We start from the raw sequence: 18,249 nt of genomic DNA, 5'->3' as shown, positions 1-18,249 counted from the left end.
CTAGGACCCAAGACGTCGGTCAACTTTGACCTGGTTTTAAGGATTCTTCATTATGACACCATTGGATGTTGGAATTTCTAAGTCTAACTGTTAGAAACCCTTCATGTACTTTACTAATTTATTCCTACCTACTTGTTCTGTTAATTAACAAGTTATTTACCATGTAAATACTGGAAATAAATACAAGTACATGCTCAACACGTTACAGATCAAAAACTGAAGGAAACAAAACAAGCACACAAGTGACACTGTTGTTTTTGGACGTCCCCGGAAAAACCCAATGCGGGAAAACCAGTGCAGCTATCTGAGGGTTTTATTATTATGCAGTTTTTGAATACAATCTGGGTGCCAAAACCGACTCACCCAACAGAAAATAATCTCGGCAATAGTACTGCTCCTTCGGAGACAGATCCTCCAGCTGAAACCCCGAATAAACACTCCAGCAACTACACAACTCCAATATGCCCTACGGAAACCCCAGCGTCAGCCTCTATGATCCAGGTGGATGTTGGTGGCCACCCACCTATCCCATTTGGAGCCCCACAATTGTCTCTTTCAGTCTTTTCAGTTTCCTAAATTGCAGCACAGTTTACTATTTTTAGCAGTTTTTCGGGTCCTGAACTTCTGGAGCCGTTTTAAGGCCCTAAACGATGTTTTTTGGGAATCTGGGGCAACATGGGTCCATATGTTGCCTCCCAAAGTGGTAGTACTCGGATAGATCTTTCTAACGAGCTATCGTACGCGTCAAACGGAGATCGTATGCCAAAGTTACGACCCCGGGAAATTGATGTACCAATTTACCCAAACGGGGCCCACAATTTGGCGTTTCATCTTCTAGGGTTAGGTTTTGGGATGTGAAGGGTTTTCCATTGTTTCTCAACAATAAATAGGCCTTCGAGCCTCATTGTAACACAGTTTGGAACAGTTCAGAGGCATGTAGCAGCACATCTCTTCTCAGAGATAAGCTACCATCGCCCTAGTTGGTTTATTTCCATTTCTGGTTGGAAGCATATTTCAGTATTTTCCATTAATGAAATGAAGCATTATTTCCGCTGCATCTCTGTGTTTATGGTTATTGCATCTCTATATTTATGGTTATCTCTGTAATCTATTGCGTTCTTGTCTAAATCCGGATCACTCTAGGGACTGCGTCAGCCCTTTCTGGCCCTGCGTCAGCCCAATAACCCTTGCATCAACCTCTGGAGGCACTGCGTTAGCCTCTAAATCCTCTGTGTCACCCACGCTGGCTCTCTAAGGCACTGCGCAGCTCCTGGCTGCCTCTGCGCGGGCCCTAGCTGGCTCTTCGTGGCTTCTAGCTGGCTCTGCATCCCTCTCTCCCGCCTTCTACACTGATTCTCCTGGTACCCTCTCTGCCTCTCTGCTTCTGTATTCACTGCCCCTTGTTGATGATCACTGATTCTATCTCTCTTAGAAAAACCCTGCTCTAGAGAATAGAATGATTGATCACTCTGGTGTGTTCTCCAAGTGACCCTCAAGCCTCCTTATATAATTTTCTCATTGAGAAAACAACAACCGAGATTAAGTCCCTAATCAACTGCTAAGATTAACTCTGGCTTGATCCATGACTTTTGGACCATTCTAACACAGTTTTATATTAATTCACATTAATATTTTATTTTCCCTAAGTTTAGACTTAGGGACTCCATTAAAAATATTAATTATTTTAATCTCTCCCAAACTGTTTAGAATCTGCCCAAACCATTTCTGGGTATTGGAGATCTCATGTACTTTAACCTCTCCACCAATTTTTGTGGCTAGAGCACATATGATGCTACCCCAAATCAACATTGGACACAATATGCCCCCACGCTGGCCTTGACACAACCTAATGGGCAAGAGCTAATTCAGAGCCCAAAGGAGGAAGGTCTCCCATTGAGAGACTATGAAGGGCTTGTTGCGCTAGAGGAAGCCCTAACATTGGAGAGGAGTCCTTATTTGACAGCTGGCGACCCAAGAAGACCACTTGATGACACCCTAACTGGTACTTGGGACCCCACAAGAGATACTAAGGTGGGTGGATTAGAAGGCCAACCCTCAAAATTTGGTCATACAAGCATCTACACACATTTGAACACCTCATCACACTTTGGCATGGCATTCTAAGCCCTAATTGGGCATGACATAACAATTTAACAGGCTCTGACTCACACGTGTGGGCAAATTTGGCTTGTTTTGTTGCTAGGTAATGGGTTGGCTTGTAACCCAAGGTTATTTGTTGTCAAACTTGATTTTAGGGGCTTCATTACACTAAAATAGGAGAGCTAAACCTCATAGTAAAATTCTTTTCTTTCATGAAAATCATAAAATTGTTGAAGCCTGCAGCTAGTCTGCAGTAAAGTAACTTTGATGATCTGAAAACATTTACAGTGTATAGATTTTAGATATTAAGAATATTCGGACAAGCACAGTTCAGCAACTAAATATCTCTTTGAACTTTAAACATTTCTCAACAATAAAGAAATCCATACAGCACACCTAATAATGAATTACAGAAAACTATTGTATAAGAAGAAAAATACAAATAAGTCACCTGCACATGTGTTGGTAGCTCTAACTCTGGGAATGAAGGTGGGTGTCGAGAAGGAATATGCACATAAAGCATCTGTAAAAAAAATATGCAGATAAAGCATTTGTCAATATAAGTTATCATTGGAATTGTCAATAGATATCCTTAAAAAGCATTGCTACCAGGAATCCCTTTAAACTAAGAATGGTTAGACAATTTCCTAAGAATGGTAATTAATTATATAGTAGCTCAAATATATTCAAAAGTTCATGTGTTTTATCCAAAAAAAGGGCATTATGATCATTTAAATGTCCAGAAGACTCAGATACACATGACAAAAAAATAAATCAAGAAAACTAAGCCTTCTATTAGAAAGAAAAGTCAGTGTGCATGAGGAGGGAAAAACATGATACTTGACTTATAGGGATTATTAATTGCCCCTGTTTATTGATGCTAGCTAAGGTGTGCACTGCTGTCTCTTCAAGTTGTTCAAACATGATGGAAGCACCTGTCTTGAACGGCCATAACATATAGAGCATCTATTTACGAAGGCTCATTGAGGAAAAGTGAACTCAAGGAATCCTGTGAGCCCCAGATCTGACAATAGAAGCCAACTTCTTAATCTTCCCCTACACTAACAGCATGATCACATCAGTTCATAGGTCTAGCCATGGAAGAACCCATGTCATCCTTCTTTTCACTACCACGGAAATAATGGAACAGGTGTATGCATGAATAGAAAAATTCAGTAGAGCACAAGAGTCACTCCCAACTGTTCAAGAACGAGTTCCTATTATTCCCCCATTTCTGGGAGCAGGGGAGGGGGAGTGAACCATTTCCAAATAACCAGGAACACTATCAAGAACATCAGGGAAAATCTTGATGCTAGCACCTTGACCCACAGTTGATCTGACAATTGTCCTGAAGGTGTTCCTGATATGTCAGGAGCTGTGGTAAGCTCCCAACCTCTCAATGAGTGTCACGATGCTCCTAGACAAGCCAGATTTTCCCAACAGCAACCGACAACATGGGGTTCATATTGGGTGCTAAAACAGGCCTGTAAAAGGGGCCTAATTTAATGCCAAACCAGGTAAGCATTGCATTTGGATAATTTGGTGTTGTTTCAGTAACAGTTTTTTTTTCTCTGTAATGTTAAAGTATTTTGAGTTTTAGTTCTGTATCCCTTTTGTAGAAAATAAAAACTATGTGTTGGTTAAATGATCATGAAGATGCCTATGAAGGCATGTCTGATGGATGAGTTGCAACTTGCAAATTTAGCCCCTAAAATTACTACCTAAGAAGATACAGCAATGAAACAACATGAATTGACTGTGGACATGTATATAAGAAAGAAAAAATTAATTGTGGATAGAGGATACTACCTGATATTATACAGGGAAAGTTTGACAAATGCAAAAATACCAGATTGAATGGAAACAATTTGTTCAGTGAAGTATTCAAGGAATGGATAACTCGGATTGCCCATTAATTTTATCAAAATTTTAGCGTTTTGCTACAGAAAGTGTGATATGTATATGCTTTTTAAAAGTCCAATGATAATATGGATTCTGCTATCTAGATTTGGTTTGCCCGTATTAGTATTTAATTTAGTCCTGTTTCATGAAACCTTTCTAAAATTGACATCATTTGGTTCATTTAATGAACAGGTTGTTGATTTGGTAGACTCCAGAAAACATTATCAGCACAAATTCTGAATCTTGAATTCTCATTAAATTACTAGTGTTTTTTGAGTAAAGGTCTCTATCTACATGCCTTAGAACATAGTTACAAGAACCATCCCCCACTTGCCCACTCTGGACCCTGAAACCGCGCTTCAAGTGGGAACACTATAAAAGTTTCCCTGGGAGCATGCTCCCAAAAACTGGAACCATGCTTCAGCCTCAATTTGCATGCTTCCAGGAAATTTGGAACCACCGCGCTTCCGTACACACTCCCACATGGTGAACCGCACTCCTGTCACACTCCCTGGACCCACCCTAGACACTCCCTAGAAGCTTCTTGCATGCTCCCTAAAGGTAATGTTAAATTCTTCACGTAAAAGGATAACTATTATTTTTCTTAAATTTTTAACATTACCATAAATTGTTCCAGTGTTTGATAGCGGTGCCAACTTCATCGGACTTCATATGGAGAAAATAGAATTTCATGTCCCATTCAAAATTCAACAGAGCTAACAACTTTCAAGATTTCAGGATCAATGGAATTGTGGCATTCCATTGGATTCTATCACGTATGAGGGGATGTGATTGGCATTTAATCAAGAGCACCAAGCCCTATATGTACACCAATGTTGGCGGTGTTGATTATTGAACTCCTTTGTCATGGCCTTCCCAAAAACATACCCTTCACTTAAAACAAAATCATTGGTCAGGCATGTTAAGTTTCTTCTACCATATTTTAAGCCTTGGATTAGACAATGTCGATTGATGGCCCTAGAGAATTGATATAGAGACAAGAATAGACAAGAGAAAAAGAATGAAGGATGATACTAATGATGAGAATCCCAACATAAACGATGGTGGAACATTGTTTGTCAAGGAGTAGTGGAACATGCATGGCGGTGCTACCCAACAACTACAACATTTGGCAACATGGGTGCTTTCACAACTCTTGAAAACTTCCTCTGTATAGAGTTGTTTAGCAACGAGCTCAGTTTATTGTTTTGGACATTTTGGTCTTTTCATATTTTGGGGTGTAGAAAGACTATTTTGTAAACATAGCTATTTGGTCATGCTATTGTTGACAGTTGCCACAACCTGTTTCATTCCATAAGTTACTGGTCTGCTTTCTTTATATGACTTAAACACTTGTATGTTTGTTTGTAATTAATAAAATTTAGACTCTCGATGGATGATGCTCAAATAATTAATCATTAATGTAATATGGATGCCATTTCTATCTTGATTTATGTACAAATATGCATGTTTCATATATTCTGCAACTAATTTGTGTTGATTTTATAGCCTTGGAAGGTCACTTGCAGAGGCTAAGTGTCTAGAATCCAGCAAAGAAGTCCTCTTTGGGTGCTTGTTCATGAAGAGCAAGTAATATGATTTCTTTCCTAAGTTGTAACTTAGGCAAAGCACATTAATTAGTTTATTAATTAATGTTAGATAATTGAGCAAATTTCAAGTGACTTATCTAATCTCAACAACTGATCTAAGTAGGTTAACATTTAATCCTAGCCATCTATCACTTTGGAGATTGAGGGTTAGCGATTTTGTTTAATTTGAAATTATCGAGAACCTAAGGGAGTGGATGAAGACACACATTGCATTATTCAGGAAGTGATTATCTCGAGAGTGAGAGGCTCGTGTGACTTAGGAGAAAAAGGAAAAATGTGCAGTAGATTTTTGGAAGGAAAATTTTTGTGAGGAACATGGAACCCGAGTTTCCTTATGTTGTATGGCTAGGAAGTTTCAATTTTGCAGGTACAAGCTGAGATTTGCCAGGGCTGATTCACTACCAGAGAAGCCATTTTCAGGGGGGGGAATCTTCCTTGGGCCAAAAATTTTGGGCGTAAGTTCCATGAAATGCTTAAACATCTAGAATTTTCCGAAACAGGTATTGTTGGAAACATCAATCATGAAAAATGGAACGTCGCCCGATATAGAAGTTAGTAACACATTATCTTGCAAGAAAAGAAAGAATAAGACATATAACTGACATTTTATAAGGAAAACCAAGTCTATATTAACTCATAGATAATTACATGATGCAAAAATCCAAAATTAGCCTTTATATATGAGGTTGTACATTGAAGGGTTCAAAATCAGCATTTATACATGAGGTTGTATGTGCTAAAACTAAAATAAAACATGAACTAAAGACAAATATTGACTACATATTAGTAATCATAACAATCCTCATCCTCATAAACAAAAACATAACAAGATGCTTGTTTAGTAGAAGAGACAATTCTACTAGCACTTCCAGTTCCAGTCGCCATCACCACTAATATCAAAAGCAGCAACAGAGAGCTCTAAGTGTAATTTTTTTAGCTGAAATTAGCTTAGGAGTGAAATAAACATTACAAAAATGTTTAATTAAGTGTTTTTGGGCCATAGAAGGGACCCACACACTTCTTGGCTGCTTAAGCAATCCCAAAACAGCCAATTAACTCGCCGAACGCCACAATTGTTGGCTAAAAAGGCCCTAAAAAACATAGCTTTTGGCTGAAATGGCCCCAATATGCCACCGGGCATACTATACAGTGTTTTGAAATCGTAAAATGCTGTACACTATGGATGACAATGTTTCTGGGAAGTCTAGGCCAAGTTTCGATGTCTCAATACATTTCTCATACCAATGCTAGCCAGAAATTTGTTTCATGTAACATAGCTTAGGGCCATTTCCAGGTTCTAATATTGCCATATTTTCTATGTAGTTTCTCTAAATCTAGACCCTAAATTTTCCAAATTCAAATACAAAGTGAACGAAGATTTATTGGTCGGCATTTAAGTTGTCTTGTGGTGATTTCCTATTTATTTTTCCACTGAAAATTTATTGTTCAAAAGTTGAGAACACCAATGTGTTTATTTCAGCAATTTTAGAATTTAATTCAAGAATAATCTATTTTATGGGTAAAAAAAATTGTGAGAAAAAAAAATTGATCTAGTGTTAAAAGTTCGACATGGTATCAGACCACTAGAAACTCTAAGAGAGAAGGACAATCAGTAGCATGAGGGTTTACAACAGCAGATTTTATTTTCCAACTACAGATCTTTTACAATTAAGGGTTTGATCTACGATAATGACTTCTACTGGTTTGAGGTTTGAAGACTGGCTGGAAGAGGTACTAATTTCAATCCACAAAAGGAAAGAACTTCAATAATTCTCATGGGAAACAACCTCTGGGACTTCGCTAATACTGACATACAGCCTCCCTCAAACACGACAACACAGGCCACTCATAGCTTAAAGGATGTGAAGGCTACACACATTTGTTGATTTTTGGTAGCATAGGATGTGCTCTAGCCATGAAATTTGGTGGAGAGGCTAAGGCACATGAGATCTCCAAGACCCAGAAATCATTTGGGAAATTGCACCTGGATGGAGAGATATAAAAATAATTAATATTTATAATGGGGTTCCTAAGTCTAAACTTAGGAAAATTAAAATATTAATGTGTATTGATATAAAATGGGTGAGAAAGTTCTAAATAACGAGGATCAAGCCAAATCTAATCTTAGCCATTGATTAGGGACTTAATCTCGGTCGTTGAATCGTCAACAGGAAAAGTATAAGAGAAGGCTTGAGGGTCATTTGGAGATACACCAAGTTGATCGGTCAATTTGATTTTCTAAGGCAAGGTTTGCTGAGAAATCGAGTTAGTGATCTGTTGCAGCGAAAGGCAGTTTGGCAAGAGGCTGAGAATACATATCAGAGAGGCAGAGAAAGTGCCAAAGAGACAGCGCAAAGCCTAAGAAGGCTGACGCAAAGGCAGCAGAAATTGATGCAGAAGTCGTAAGGGTTGACGCAGAGTAAGCAAAGGCTGACGCAAAGGCAGCAAGGGTTGACGCAGAGGCTAAAGTGGCCAGCGCAAAGGATGCAGAGGGCCAAGGGGTTGACGCAGAAGTCATAGACGCTGACGTAGGCAGCGCAGAGAGCTACAGAGTTGACGCTGAGTTGAAGAGGCTGCGCTGAGGTGATTTCGTGGGCCAGACTGGGAGCTGATCAGCTGACGCAGAGCCGTAGGAGGGTGACACAGTCCCTAGAGGGTGACACAGTCCCTGTAGGGTGATGCAGTCCCTAGAGGGTGACGCAGTTACAAAAGATAGCTTGGAGCAACTTTTGCTATCCAGCTAAGGAACAGTAGAAGTTGTTGTGGGGCCAATCATCCGGTTGCTGATTAGCCGGAATATCTGTCTCCGGAGAAAGGTACTTCTACCGAGGATAATCTCTGAAGGGTGAGCCATTTCTGGCACCCTAGTTGTATTCAGAAAACTGCATAATAATAAAACCCTCATATTTGTTGCACTGGTTTTCCCGCATTGGGTTTTTCCGGGGACAATTGTCCAAAAATAATGGTGTCCCTTGTGTTGTCTCAGTTTATTTCAATTGCTGATCTATAAGTTTGTAAAGGCTGCAATTGTATTTATTTCAATATTTATGCATATAAATAGCTTGTTAATGTAAAGAACAAGTAGGAGATAATAAACCAGATATTACAGTAGGGGTTTCTGATGTGTTAAATTCATAAATTTTCACATGGTATCAAAGCGATTGCAGATCACAAGAGGACTAAAGACGCTGGCAGAAGAAATCTAAAAAATTTGCAACAGAAGCAGTTTGCCGAGAGACAGCTTTGTTCCAGAGCTGAAGCGGCAAGAAAAGAGGTGACGCAATGCTTAGAGGGTGATGCAGAAGCTCAAGCAGAACCTGCGTCAGCATTTCGAGCCAAGGGAGGGGCCATCGCAGAGGCGGAGAGAGGCAAAAGAGGCTCACGCAGAGCCACATCATCCTACTCAACCAGGTAGGATTGACGCAGTTGGCTGGAAGAGAAGATTTCAGCCTTCGTCGTGATTGCGTAGAGCCTGAAGGGCTCAGATTCTTCAGTTGTCAGGGCTAAGGGAGCTGTGCAGATTGTGATTTGAGGAGCTAGTGGGACGTTTCTGTTTGAGCAAAACAGTGTCTAAGGAGACAAAACCAAGGTAGAGGGAAGCACTACCTCGATGGATTTCTAGCCAAGAGATCCAGATCCAAGTTGCGGTAGCAAAGGAGGACTGGAGAGGAGTGGTTCGACAATTGGCCGGAGGATTTCTAGGTGGGAATTCGAGACTCAGAGGGAGTCTAGAAGACAAGCAGAGATGGCAGTGAACGAATTGAGGGATCAAGACAAACTGGATGGGGCTTCCAATTTTGTCATCTGGAAGGCCAGGATCCTAGTAATCCTGGATAAACATCGCATCAAGGACAATGCCTTGAAAACCGTAGCTATCCCAGTTGACCCAGCTGCTAATGAGAAGTATGAGGAGGTCGAGGCGAAAGCGAAATGCATGACCCTAGATGGGGTCAAAGATCATGTCATACCACATATTGGTGAGAAGAACACAGCAAGGGAGATGTGGGAGGCCCTGACCACCTTATACCTATTACCAGGGCTCTTCCTTGCAGCGGAAGATGTTGTTGGAGAATCAGTTGACGTCATATCAGATGCAGAAAGGAGAGGAGATAGATCACTTCCTCCTCAAGTTGCAAGGAATTCATGACCAGCTTACTTCTGTGGGGTCTACACCAAATCCAGAGTTTATGGTCAAGACTGCTCTGAATGCAGTCTCCGAGGACTGGGAGACATTTGTCCAAAGCATCTTGGGCAAAGCGACACTCCCTAGTTGGGAAGAGATGTGGGCAGCTCTTCAACAGGAAGAGATCAGGAGGTTGACCAAGGCAGAGAGTAGTGGTAAGGGAGTTCGAGTCAAGAAAGAGGAGGAGGAGGATGCGACTCTAGCATCTACGGGATAGCAAGGGAAAAGGAAGAAGAAGGACATCTCCAAGGTCAAGTGGTTCAACTGTGGGGAGCTGGGACATTATGCATCTCAGTGCCCCAGGAAGAAAGGCAAGGGAGAAGCTTCTGATTCAAAGGAAGCTCCATCTAAGGCAGAGAAGGATGTCGAGACTAATGACGATTGGGTCATGAATGCTCATGGGCCTCTAGAGAAGAGGTGGGGGGACCTCAAGTTGTAGTCAGGAGGACTAAATGCTAAAGGGCAGGATACTTGAGGTGCCCAAACTCTTGGATCACATACGGCTATGGGAACCCTTAACAACAGTAGCAAAATGACGCGTGTTGGTTGGTGCGAGGTGTGATGGAGAAACAATGGCAGAGCTAGAGTGCCAAAGTCTGAGGCAGCGAAGTGGATGTTGTAGCAGTGCGAGAGGCACAGAGCAGTTTGTAGCAGCACAGTGGCACCAGAGGGTCAGCACAGATTAGCAATAAAGGTAGCTTCAGGATCACGAGGCATCCATACTGACCAGGATGTCAGTGGTTGTGATAAGTCAGTTACTTACTTCTCGATAACTGTGTTGCAGTGCAGCAGTTAGCAGTGACAGTGCTAGGGGCAACATGGACAACATATTGAGAGGGAGCTGTGTTGATTTGGGGTAGCATCAGATGTGCTCTAGCCATGAAAATTGGTGGAGATGCTAAAGCACATGAGATCTCCAGGACCCATAAATGGTTTGGGCAAATTCTACCCGATTAAGGAGATATTAAAATAAATAATATTTTTAATGGAGTTCCTAAGTCCAAACTTAAACTTAAGAAAAATAAAATATTAATGGGTATTAATTTAAAACTGGGTTAGAAGGTTCTAAATGACATGGATCAAGCCAAATCTAATCTGATCACTTTGGAGAACACACCAAAGTGATCAGTCATTCGATTTTCTAGAGCGGAGTTGGTTAACAGAAATTGAATAAGTGATCAGAGTTGCAGTGAAGGGCAGTGAGTACGAGGCAGAGAGGTAGAGATAGTATTGGCAGACCAGCGCAGAAGCAGAGAGGCAGACGCAAAGGTAGAAGGAGCCACGCAGAGGCTAGCAAGGACAATGCAGAGGCTAGAAGGGCTTGCATCATCCATGCAGAGGCTATCGGAGTAACGCAGATGGCCAGAAAGGTTGCGCGGAGCCTCAGAGGGCTAACACAGAGGGTTTCAGGCTAACGCAGAGACCAGGAGGGTTGATGCAGTGCTTGTTGGAGAGGGTTTCGTGGGGTAGACTTTCCGAATATTTGCTTCGGAAGAGAGGTATCACTGCCAGATTTGTTTATCTCTGTCAGGTGAGCCAGTTTGGCACCCAATGTACTCAGAAAAAGTTGCTTAATAATTAAACCCTCAGAACTGCTGCACCAAGTAGGGTTTTTAACTTTTTCCAAGGACGATTGTCCAAAAATAATGGTGTCGCTTGTGTGTTTGTCTATTTCTTTCAACTATTCATTTGTAGATGGTTGAGATTACATTATGTTTATTTCAGTATTTATATGGTTAAATAACTTGTTAAGTAATTAAACAAGTAGGCGAAATCATTGTTTTAACTCCAACTCCAACTCTGACTCGGCCGAGGGTCAACTCGGACTCGATATTGACTCGATCATTGTAAAAAATACATTAAATATTTATTTTTTTATAAAGAAACATAATTTTAAAGATTTTCATTAATGTTTTCAAACGCACAGCATTAGAATATAGATAGAAGACAACATATGATCAAAGTAGGCTCATGAATATATCCATTATATCAAAATGGCACCCAGTGCACTGTCCAATACATACATGATGATGATATAGAGATCAAAACAAAAACACATAACCAAGGAGGCTAGAAATGGCATTATCCTCCAAAATAGATTGTAAGTCATCAAGGAACTAATACAAGGGTCCAAGAGTGTTCCTCACTCCAAGAAAGTCCCAAAGTGCATGTGTACATCTTCAAAAGGTGGATGCTCCACTATGATGTCATCTAGGAGAGACCCTATGTCACCCTTTTCAAGCATGTGAGTGACATGGCACCCCTAAGGGTAAGCATTGGCATCAAAGAGGGATGTGCTAGCCCTCTTAAGTCATCTCAATGATAACCATCCTCATCTGTGCTTTGGAAGAAGGCACCATCCACCAAAATAGGGTCAAGGCCAGTCAGGGCGCATCTTCAGTCCATTTGGGCATATCATCAGATAGTCCAACGTCCAAGCTTTTAAGTTTAGTGTTTTAGCATTTGGAGGCTCATCAAGGGGTGTAGCATCACATGGAATCAACTCAAGGTTCGTTGCTCATCTTTGGAGGGCCAAGGTTGGGGCCACAAAGTTAGGTTTGCTTTAAAAAAGGGGCAAAGAACCTATTGGAAGGTTTTGAAGAAGAATCAAGCTGGCCATTAAGGAATCTCTACTACATATGTGATACCAACTAAACAAACCTCTCAAGTTCAAGTGAGATAACTTATTTAGGGTCAAAAAACCATTAAAGTATCATCATGAAAACCTTGGAGTCCCCCAAATGCAAAAAAATTAAAAAAAAGTCGTCGTTTTTTAATTCACAAGCCGTTGTCATCCAACCAGCCGAGTAGGCTCGGACTCGGCCGAGCTGGCCGGGTTATTACCGAGTCGACCGAGTTGTTAGACAACTTGGCTAGCTCGGTAATAACCCAGGCGACCAAATCGGTTCACTGGCCAAGTGGACCTGGTGAGGCCTTGACTCGGACCAACTCGGCCGAATCGGTTCCGAGCCGGCCGAATCTTAAAACACTGGGCGAAATAAACCAAATAGTGCAGGAAAATTTCTAACGAGTTAGACTTAGAAATTTCAACATGGTATCAGAGCATTGCGGATCACAGGAAAGTTGAAGACACCAAGTCAGAAAATTTGCAGCAGAAACAGCTGTCCCGAGAGACAGAAGTTGTTCCTAGGCAAAATGCAATAGACAAGTAGTGACGCAGAGGGCCTGCGTCATCATTTCGAGTCAGAGAGAGGCCGGCGCAGAAGCAGAGGAAGGCAGAAGAGGATCACGAAGAGCCACGTAATCTTGCTCAGCCAGGCAGGAGTGATGCAGTTGGCCAGAAGAGCAATTCAAGCACTGTCGGGATTGCGCAGAGGCAAGAGGCTCAGTTTCTTCAATTGTTGGGGCATACGAAGCTTGTGGGTAGATTGCAGACAATGAAATTGGTGGGTACTATTGTTGTTGAGGCAGAACAGTACCTAACAGGATAGAACCAATGTAGAGGGAGTCGCTACCTGGGTGGATTTCTAGCTAAGAAATCCAGATCAGTGTTTCAGGAGCAAAGGGGATCGGAGAGGTGTGATTCGACTATTGGCAAAAGGATTTCCAAGAGGGAAATCGAGACTCGCAGGGAGTCTAGAAGAGAACTTCCAGAAGGGAAGTAAAGACTCAGAGGAGTCGAAAAAGAATAGTAGAGATGGCAATGAATGAACTGAGGGATCAAGACAGGCTGGATGGGGCGTCCAACTTTGTCATCTGGAAGGCAACGATCTTGTCTGTTTTGGATAGACATCGCATCACTGCCTTCACCTTGAGAACCGTGGCTATCCCAATCGACCCAGTTGATAACGAAAGGTATGAGGATGTGATGCCCAAGGCGAAATGCATAATCCTTATCGGGTCAAGGATCCTGAAGTCCAACATATTGCCGAGAAGGATACAGCAAAGGAAATGTAGGATTCCTTGACGAAGTTGCATCAAGGCACTTCTGTTCAGAGGAAGATGCTACTGCAGAATCAATTGCGGTCGTATCAGATGTAGAAGGGGGAGCAGATAGATCACTTCCAGCAGGTCGCAGGAGATCTGGTACCCACAGACTTCTATAGGGGCCACGTTGGATCAAGAGTTAACAGTGAGGACCGCCCCGAACGCAGTCTTCGAGGAGTGGGAGACATTCGTCCAAAGTATTTTGCACAGAGCGATTCTTCTAGGATGGGAAGAACTATGGGCAGCGCTTCGCCAAGAAGAGATCAAACGACTGACCAAGGCGGGAAGCAGCGGCAAAGGAGCCTGGGTCAAGAAAGAGGAGGAAGAGGATGCAGCGCTGGCATTTGCGGGGAAGCAAGGGAAGAGGAAGAAAAAGGACCTCTCCATGATCAAGTGCTTTAGCTGTGGGGAATTCGACCATTATGCGAACCAATGTCTGAGGAAGAAGAGTAAGGGAGAGGCGTCTGACTCCAAGCCAGCGCCAGCGAAGGCAGAAAAGGAGGTAGAGGATGATGACGATTGTGCCATGAGTACACATGTACCTCTAGAGAGGAGGTGTGGAGACATCGAGCTGTAGTCAGGAAGACTACATGCAATAAGGGGCAGGATCATTGAGATACCCAAACTCTTGGATCATACCTGGCTCCAGGAGCCCCGAAGTGAGAGTAGCAAGATGGCGGATGTCGATAGAAACGCATGCGGATGAAGCGGCAAAGAGTGTTAGAAGTGCAGTAGTCCTAGGTAGTGCAGAGAGGACTGCAATAGTGCGAGAGGCACAAAGGAGGTTGCAGCAGTGCAAGATGGTACAGAGAGGTTTGCAACAGTGTGAGAGGTAAGGAGTTGTTGCAGCAACGCAAAGGCAACAGAGGGAGCACATGATAGCAGCAAAGAGAGCTTCAACATCGAGAGTGTTTCTAGCCTGACAAGGATGTCAGTAGTTGGGTGGATCAATTAGTTACTTCTTAGTAACTGAGTTGCAGTGCAGTAGCAGTGGCAGTAGCACGATGCAGCATGATGAGAAGGGGTTGCAGTGCAGATGCAGTGTTGGGAGAAAGGACCAGTAGTAGCATGGATGCAGAGGGAGCTGCCGTATGGATGTAGTAGTGGCAATGGCAGAGCCATGGGCAGCAATACAAGATGTAGCAGTGCAGAGGATGTTGGGCAAGGAGACCTAGCATCAGCACAGATATCGATGTCGTATAATCAGGGTGATGCTAAGTATGGAGTATTACTAGAGCACAATCCTCGCTAAGAGGGAGTGTTGATTTGGGGTAGCATCGTATGTGCTATAGCCATGAAAATTGGTGGAGAGGCTAAAGCACATGAGATCTCCAAGACCCAAAAATGGTTTGGGCAGATTCTACCCGGTTAAGGATATATTAAAATAATTAATATTTTTAATGGAGTTCGTAAGTCTAAACTTAGACTTAGGAAAAATAAAATATTAATGGTATTAATATACAACTGGATTAGAAGTTTCTAAATGACATGGATCAAGCCAAATCTAATATTAGCCGTTGATTAGAGATGTAATCTCTGTCGTCGAAGGACCAACAAGAAAAGTATAAAAGGAGGCTTGAGGATCAGTTGGAGAACACACCAGAGTGATCAGTCATTCAATTTTCTAGAGCAGGCTTTGCTAAGAGAAATCAAATCAATGATCAGAGTTGCAGCGAGGGGCAGTGAGGGGCAGTGAGTACGAGGCAGAGAGGCAGAGATAGTATCGGAAGACAAACGCAGAAGCAGAGAGGCATACGTAGAGGCAGAAGGAGCCACGCAAATGCTAGCATGGATTGTGCAGAGCCCAGAAGGGCCCGCGTCATCCACGCAGAGGCTATCGGAGTGACGCAGAGGGCCAGAAAGGCTGCGGAGAGCCTCAGAGGGTTGACGCAGAGGCCAGGAGGATTGACGCAGTGCTTCAGATTGTGTTGGAAAGGGTTTCGTTGGGCAGATTTTCCGAATATTTGCTTCCGAAGAAAGGTATCACTGCCAGATTTGTTTATCTCTGTCGGGTGAGCCAGTTTGGCACCCAATGTACTCAGAAACGCTGCTTAATAATAAAACCCTCAAAATTGTTGTACCGGTTTTCCCAAGTTGGGTTTTTCCGGGGACGATTGTCCAAAAATAACGATGTCCCTTATGTGTTTGTCTATTTCTTTCAGCTATTGATCTATAGATGGTTGAGACTGCATTGTGTTTATTTCAGTATTTATATGGTTAAATAACATGTTAAGTAATTAAACAAGTAGGTGAAATAAACCAGATAGTGCAGGAAAATTTCTAACGGGTTAGACTTAGAAATTTCAATAAGCTGCAGTACAGATGTAGCAGTGGCAGTGGCAGTGTCGTGGCAGTGGCAGTGTCGTGGGCAGCAGTACAGGAAGCAACAATGCAAGGGATGTGAGGCAGCAGGCCAAGCATCAACACAGGTACTGAGCGAAAGATCAGTGTGATGATTCTATGGTGAAGCATTACTAGAGCACATTCCTCGATAAGAGGAAGTGTTGATTTTTGGTAGCATCGGATTGCTCTAGCCATGAAATTTGGTGGAGAGGCTACGGCACATGAGATCTCCAAAACCTAGAAATTGTTTGGGGAAATTCCACCCAAGTGGAGAGATATTAAAATAATTAATATGTTTAATGGGGTTCCTAAGTCTAAACTTAGAAAAATTAAAATATTAATGCGTATTAATATAAAATGAGTGAGAAAGTTCTAAATAACGAGGATCAAGCCAAATCTAATCTTAACCGTCGATTAGGGACTTAGTCTCGGTTGTTGAATCATCAACAAGAAAAATATAAGAGGAGGCCTGAGGATCAGTTGGAGATACACCAAGTTGATCAGTCAATTCGATTTTCTATGGCAAGGTCCACAAAACAAGCGCACATACCCCATGAAGGTTATTGAGCCTACATATCAAGTTGGACTAGATCAGCATTAACCATAACCAGTAATATGATAAATGTAATAAAATATGGCCTTAGCCATGATTACAAGTACACAATGATACATGTGAATTGGTGATGCCCACATGTACAGATTATAATCCCACAAGGAATGGCATCTCCTACTAACATAGTTGTTGAATGGTTGTTGGGTGAATATATTTTGCTTGATCAGCCTTCCCCTCCTCCTATGTAGAGCTTATAGTGTGAGTGTGTGTGAAATAACAGCCAAGTATGACTATCCTGTCGCATCTTGAATATGGTTGTTGGGTGAATATATATTGCTTGATCAGCCTTCCCCTCCTCCTATGTGGAGTATATAGTGTGAGTGTGTGTGAAATAACAGCCAAATATGACTATCTTGTCGCATCTTGAATATTGACCACTGTAAAATCTCTCTCTCTCTCTCTCTCTCTCTCTCTCTCTCACACACACACATCACACAATGAGAATTATATTTAGCTTCATAATACAACTACCAAAGGATTAAAAATATAAACTAAATTGGACATCTTATTTCCTTAATCACCATTGTTAAATCAAGACAATTACTAGAAGCATGTAGTTAACCACCAACCATTTCCTAAAAAGAAAAAAAACCATAGCATTAATTTATGCGGAAATGAGAAGAAGTATAACATGAACCTTGGAAATCGTAGGATGCATCGTGCCCCTATGGGATGCTGCCAAACCAAGCATAGTGCCAATCATTGTAGCCTCATGGGTCTGCATAGACATAACACCCTTACAATCAACCAATTTAGTAAAAATAACTTTTGAAAACAATAAAAACAGATCAAGTAATGAAGCCATAAACAAGAAACCAGCGATTCAAATTTAAGTCAGCAATCATGGGGATCTTAAAATGTGCACTTTAAATGACTGGGTACATACACATGCAGTCAATGTTTATAAACATAGAGTTCATATTTTTTGTTGAAAGAGACCAATAAGACCAAGACAATGAAGGAATGTGCAATATACATTACTCCTCAGTGCATTGGAAAATTTAAAAAGTGGCCCTCAGAAATGCTAAATCTATAACAATGGCACCTACTATGACAATCAGCATTGTCACCTACTTCTAGTTCTTCGAACTAAAGCCTTCCCTTCTTTCAACTGAGAATTTTCCATCACATCCATAAACAAATAACAGAAAATTATGGTATAAAAAGCATTTACACATTGTAAGTTGCCTCAATGACCTTTAGCAGAAATAAAAGTCTATTTTCAGGTACCAAAGGTGCAATAACCATTACATCACTATGGTTAAAACTTAAAACTAATCCCATTGGTTTAATTCAAGTGGTTGTGTCATGAATTTCAAGCATGTGACCTAGGCTAGATGCCTTTGTGGCTATTATTGGGCCTCACTAGATGGCCTCACTACATTAGGTTGCCAAAAATGCAACCAGACAGTTTACCCTAGGTACCATCCTTGAAATGAGGGGGAATGCCTAGAGGGTTTCCTTGGGACGTATATTCTATTAAAAATCATTATGGCTAAAAAGTGAGTTGCAAAATAGGAGTTGAACTAAATTGAACTCAACAATCAATG

General features: G+C 41.7%; 1 protein-coding gene across 1 annotated transcript in view; it reads right to left on the bottom strand.

Annotated features, from left to right (window-relative positions):
- EMB2771 (E3 ubiquitin ligase) overlaps positions 1-18,249 on the bottom strand; it is a 497,708-nt gene that overhangs the window by 213,530 nt on the left and 265,929 nt on the right. Inside the window, exons 18-19 of the mRNA XM_089384149.1 lie at positions 17,337-17,417; positions 2,552-2,623 (exon numbers count right to left, since the gene is read on the bottom strand). Of these exons, the coding sequence (XP_089240275.1) occupies positions 2,552-2,623; positions 17,337-17,417 (153 nt within the window). The remainder of the gene's footprint in view (positions 1-2,551; positions 2,624-17,336; positions 17,418-18,249) is intronic.

The sequence above is a fragment of the Pinus tabuliformis genome, chromosome Q (genome assembly GCF_031772625.1).
Source record: "Pinus tabuliformis cultivar Carrire ecotype Pingquan chromosome Q, CPIR1, whole genome shotgun sequence".
NCBI lineage: Eukaryota > Viridiplantae > Streptophyta > Pinopsida > Pinales > Pinaceae > Pinus > Pinus tabuliformis.
The sequence above is the reverse complement of the archived record's forward strand: the minus strand, read 5'-3'. Positions and strand labels throughout refer to the sequence as shown.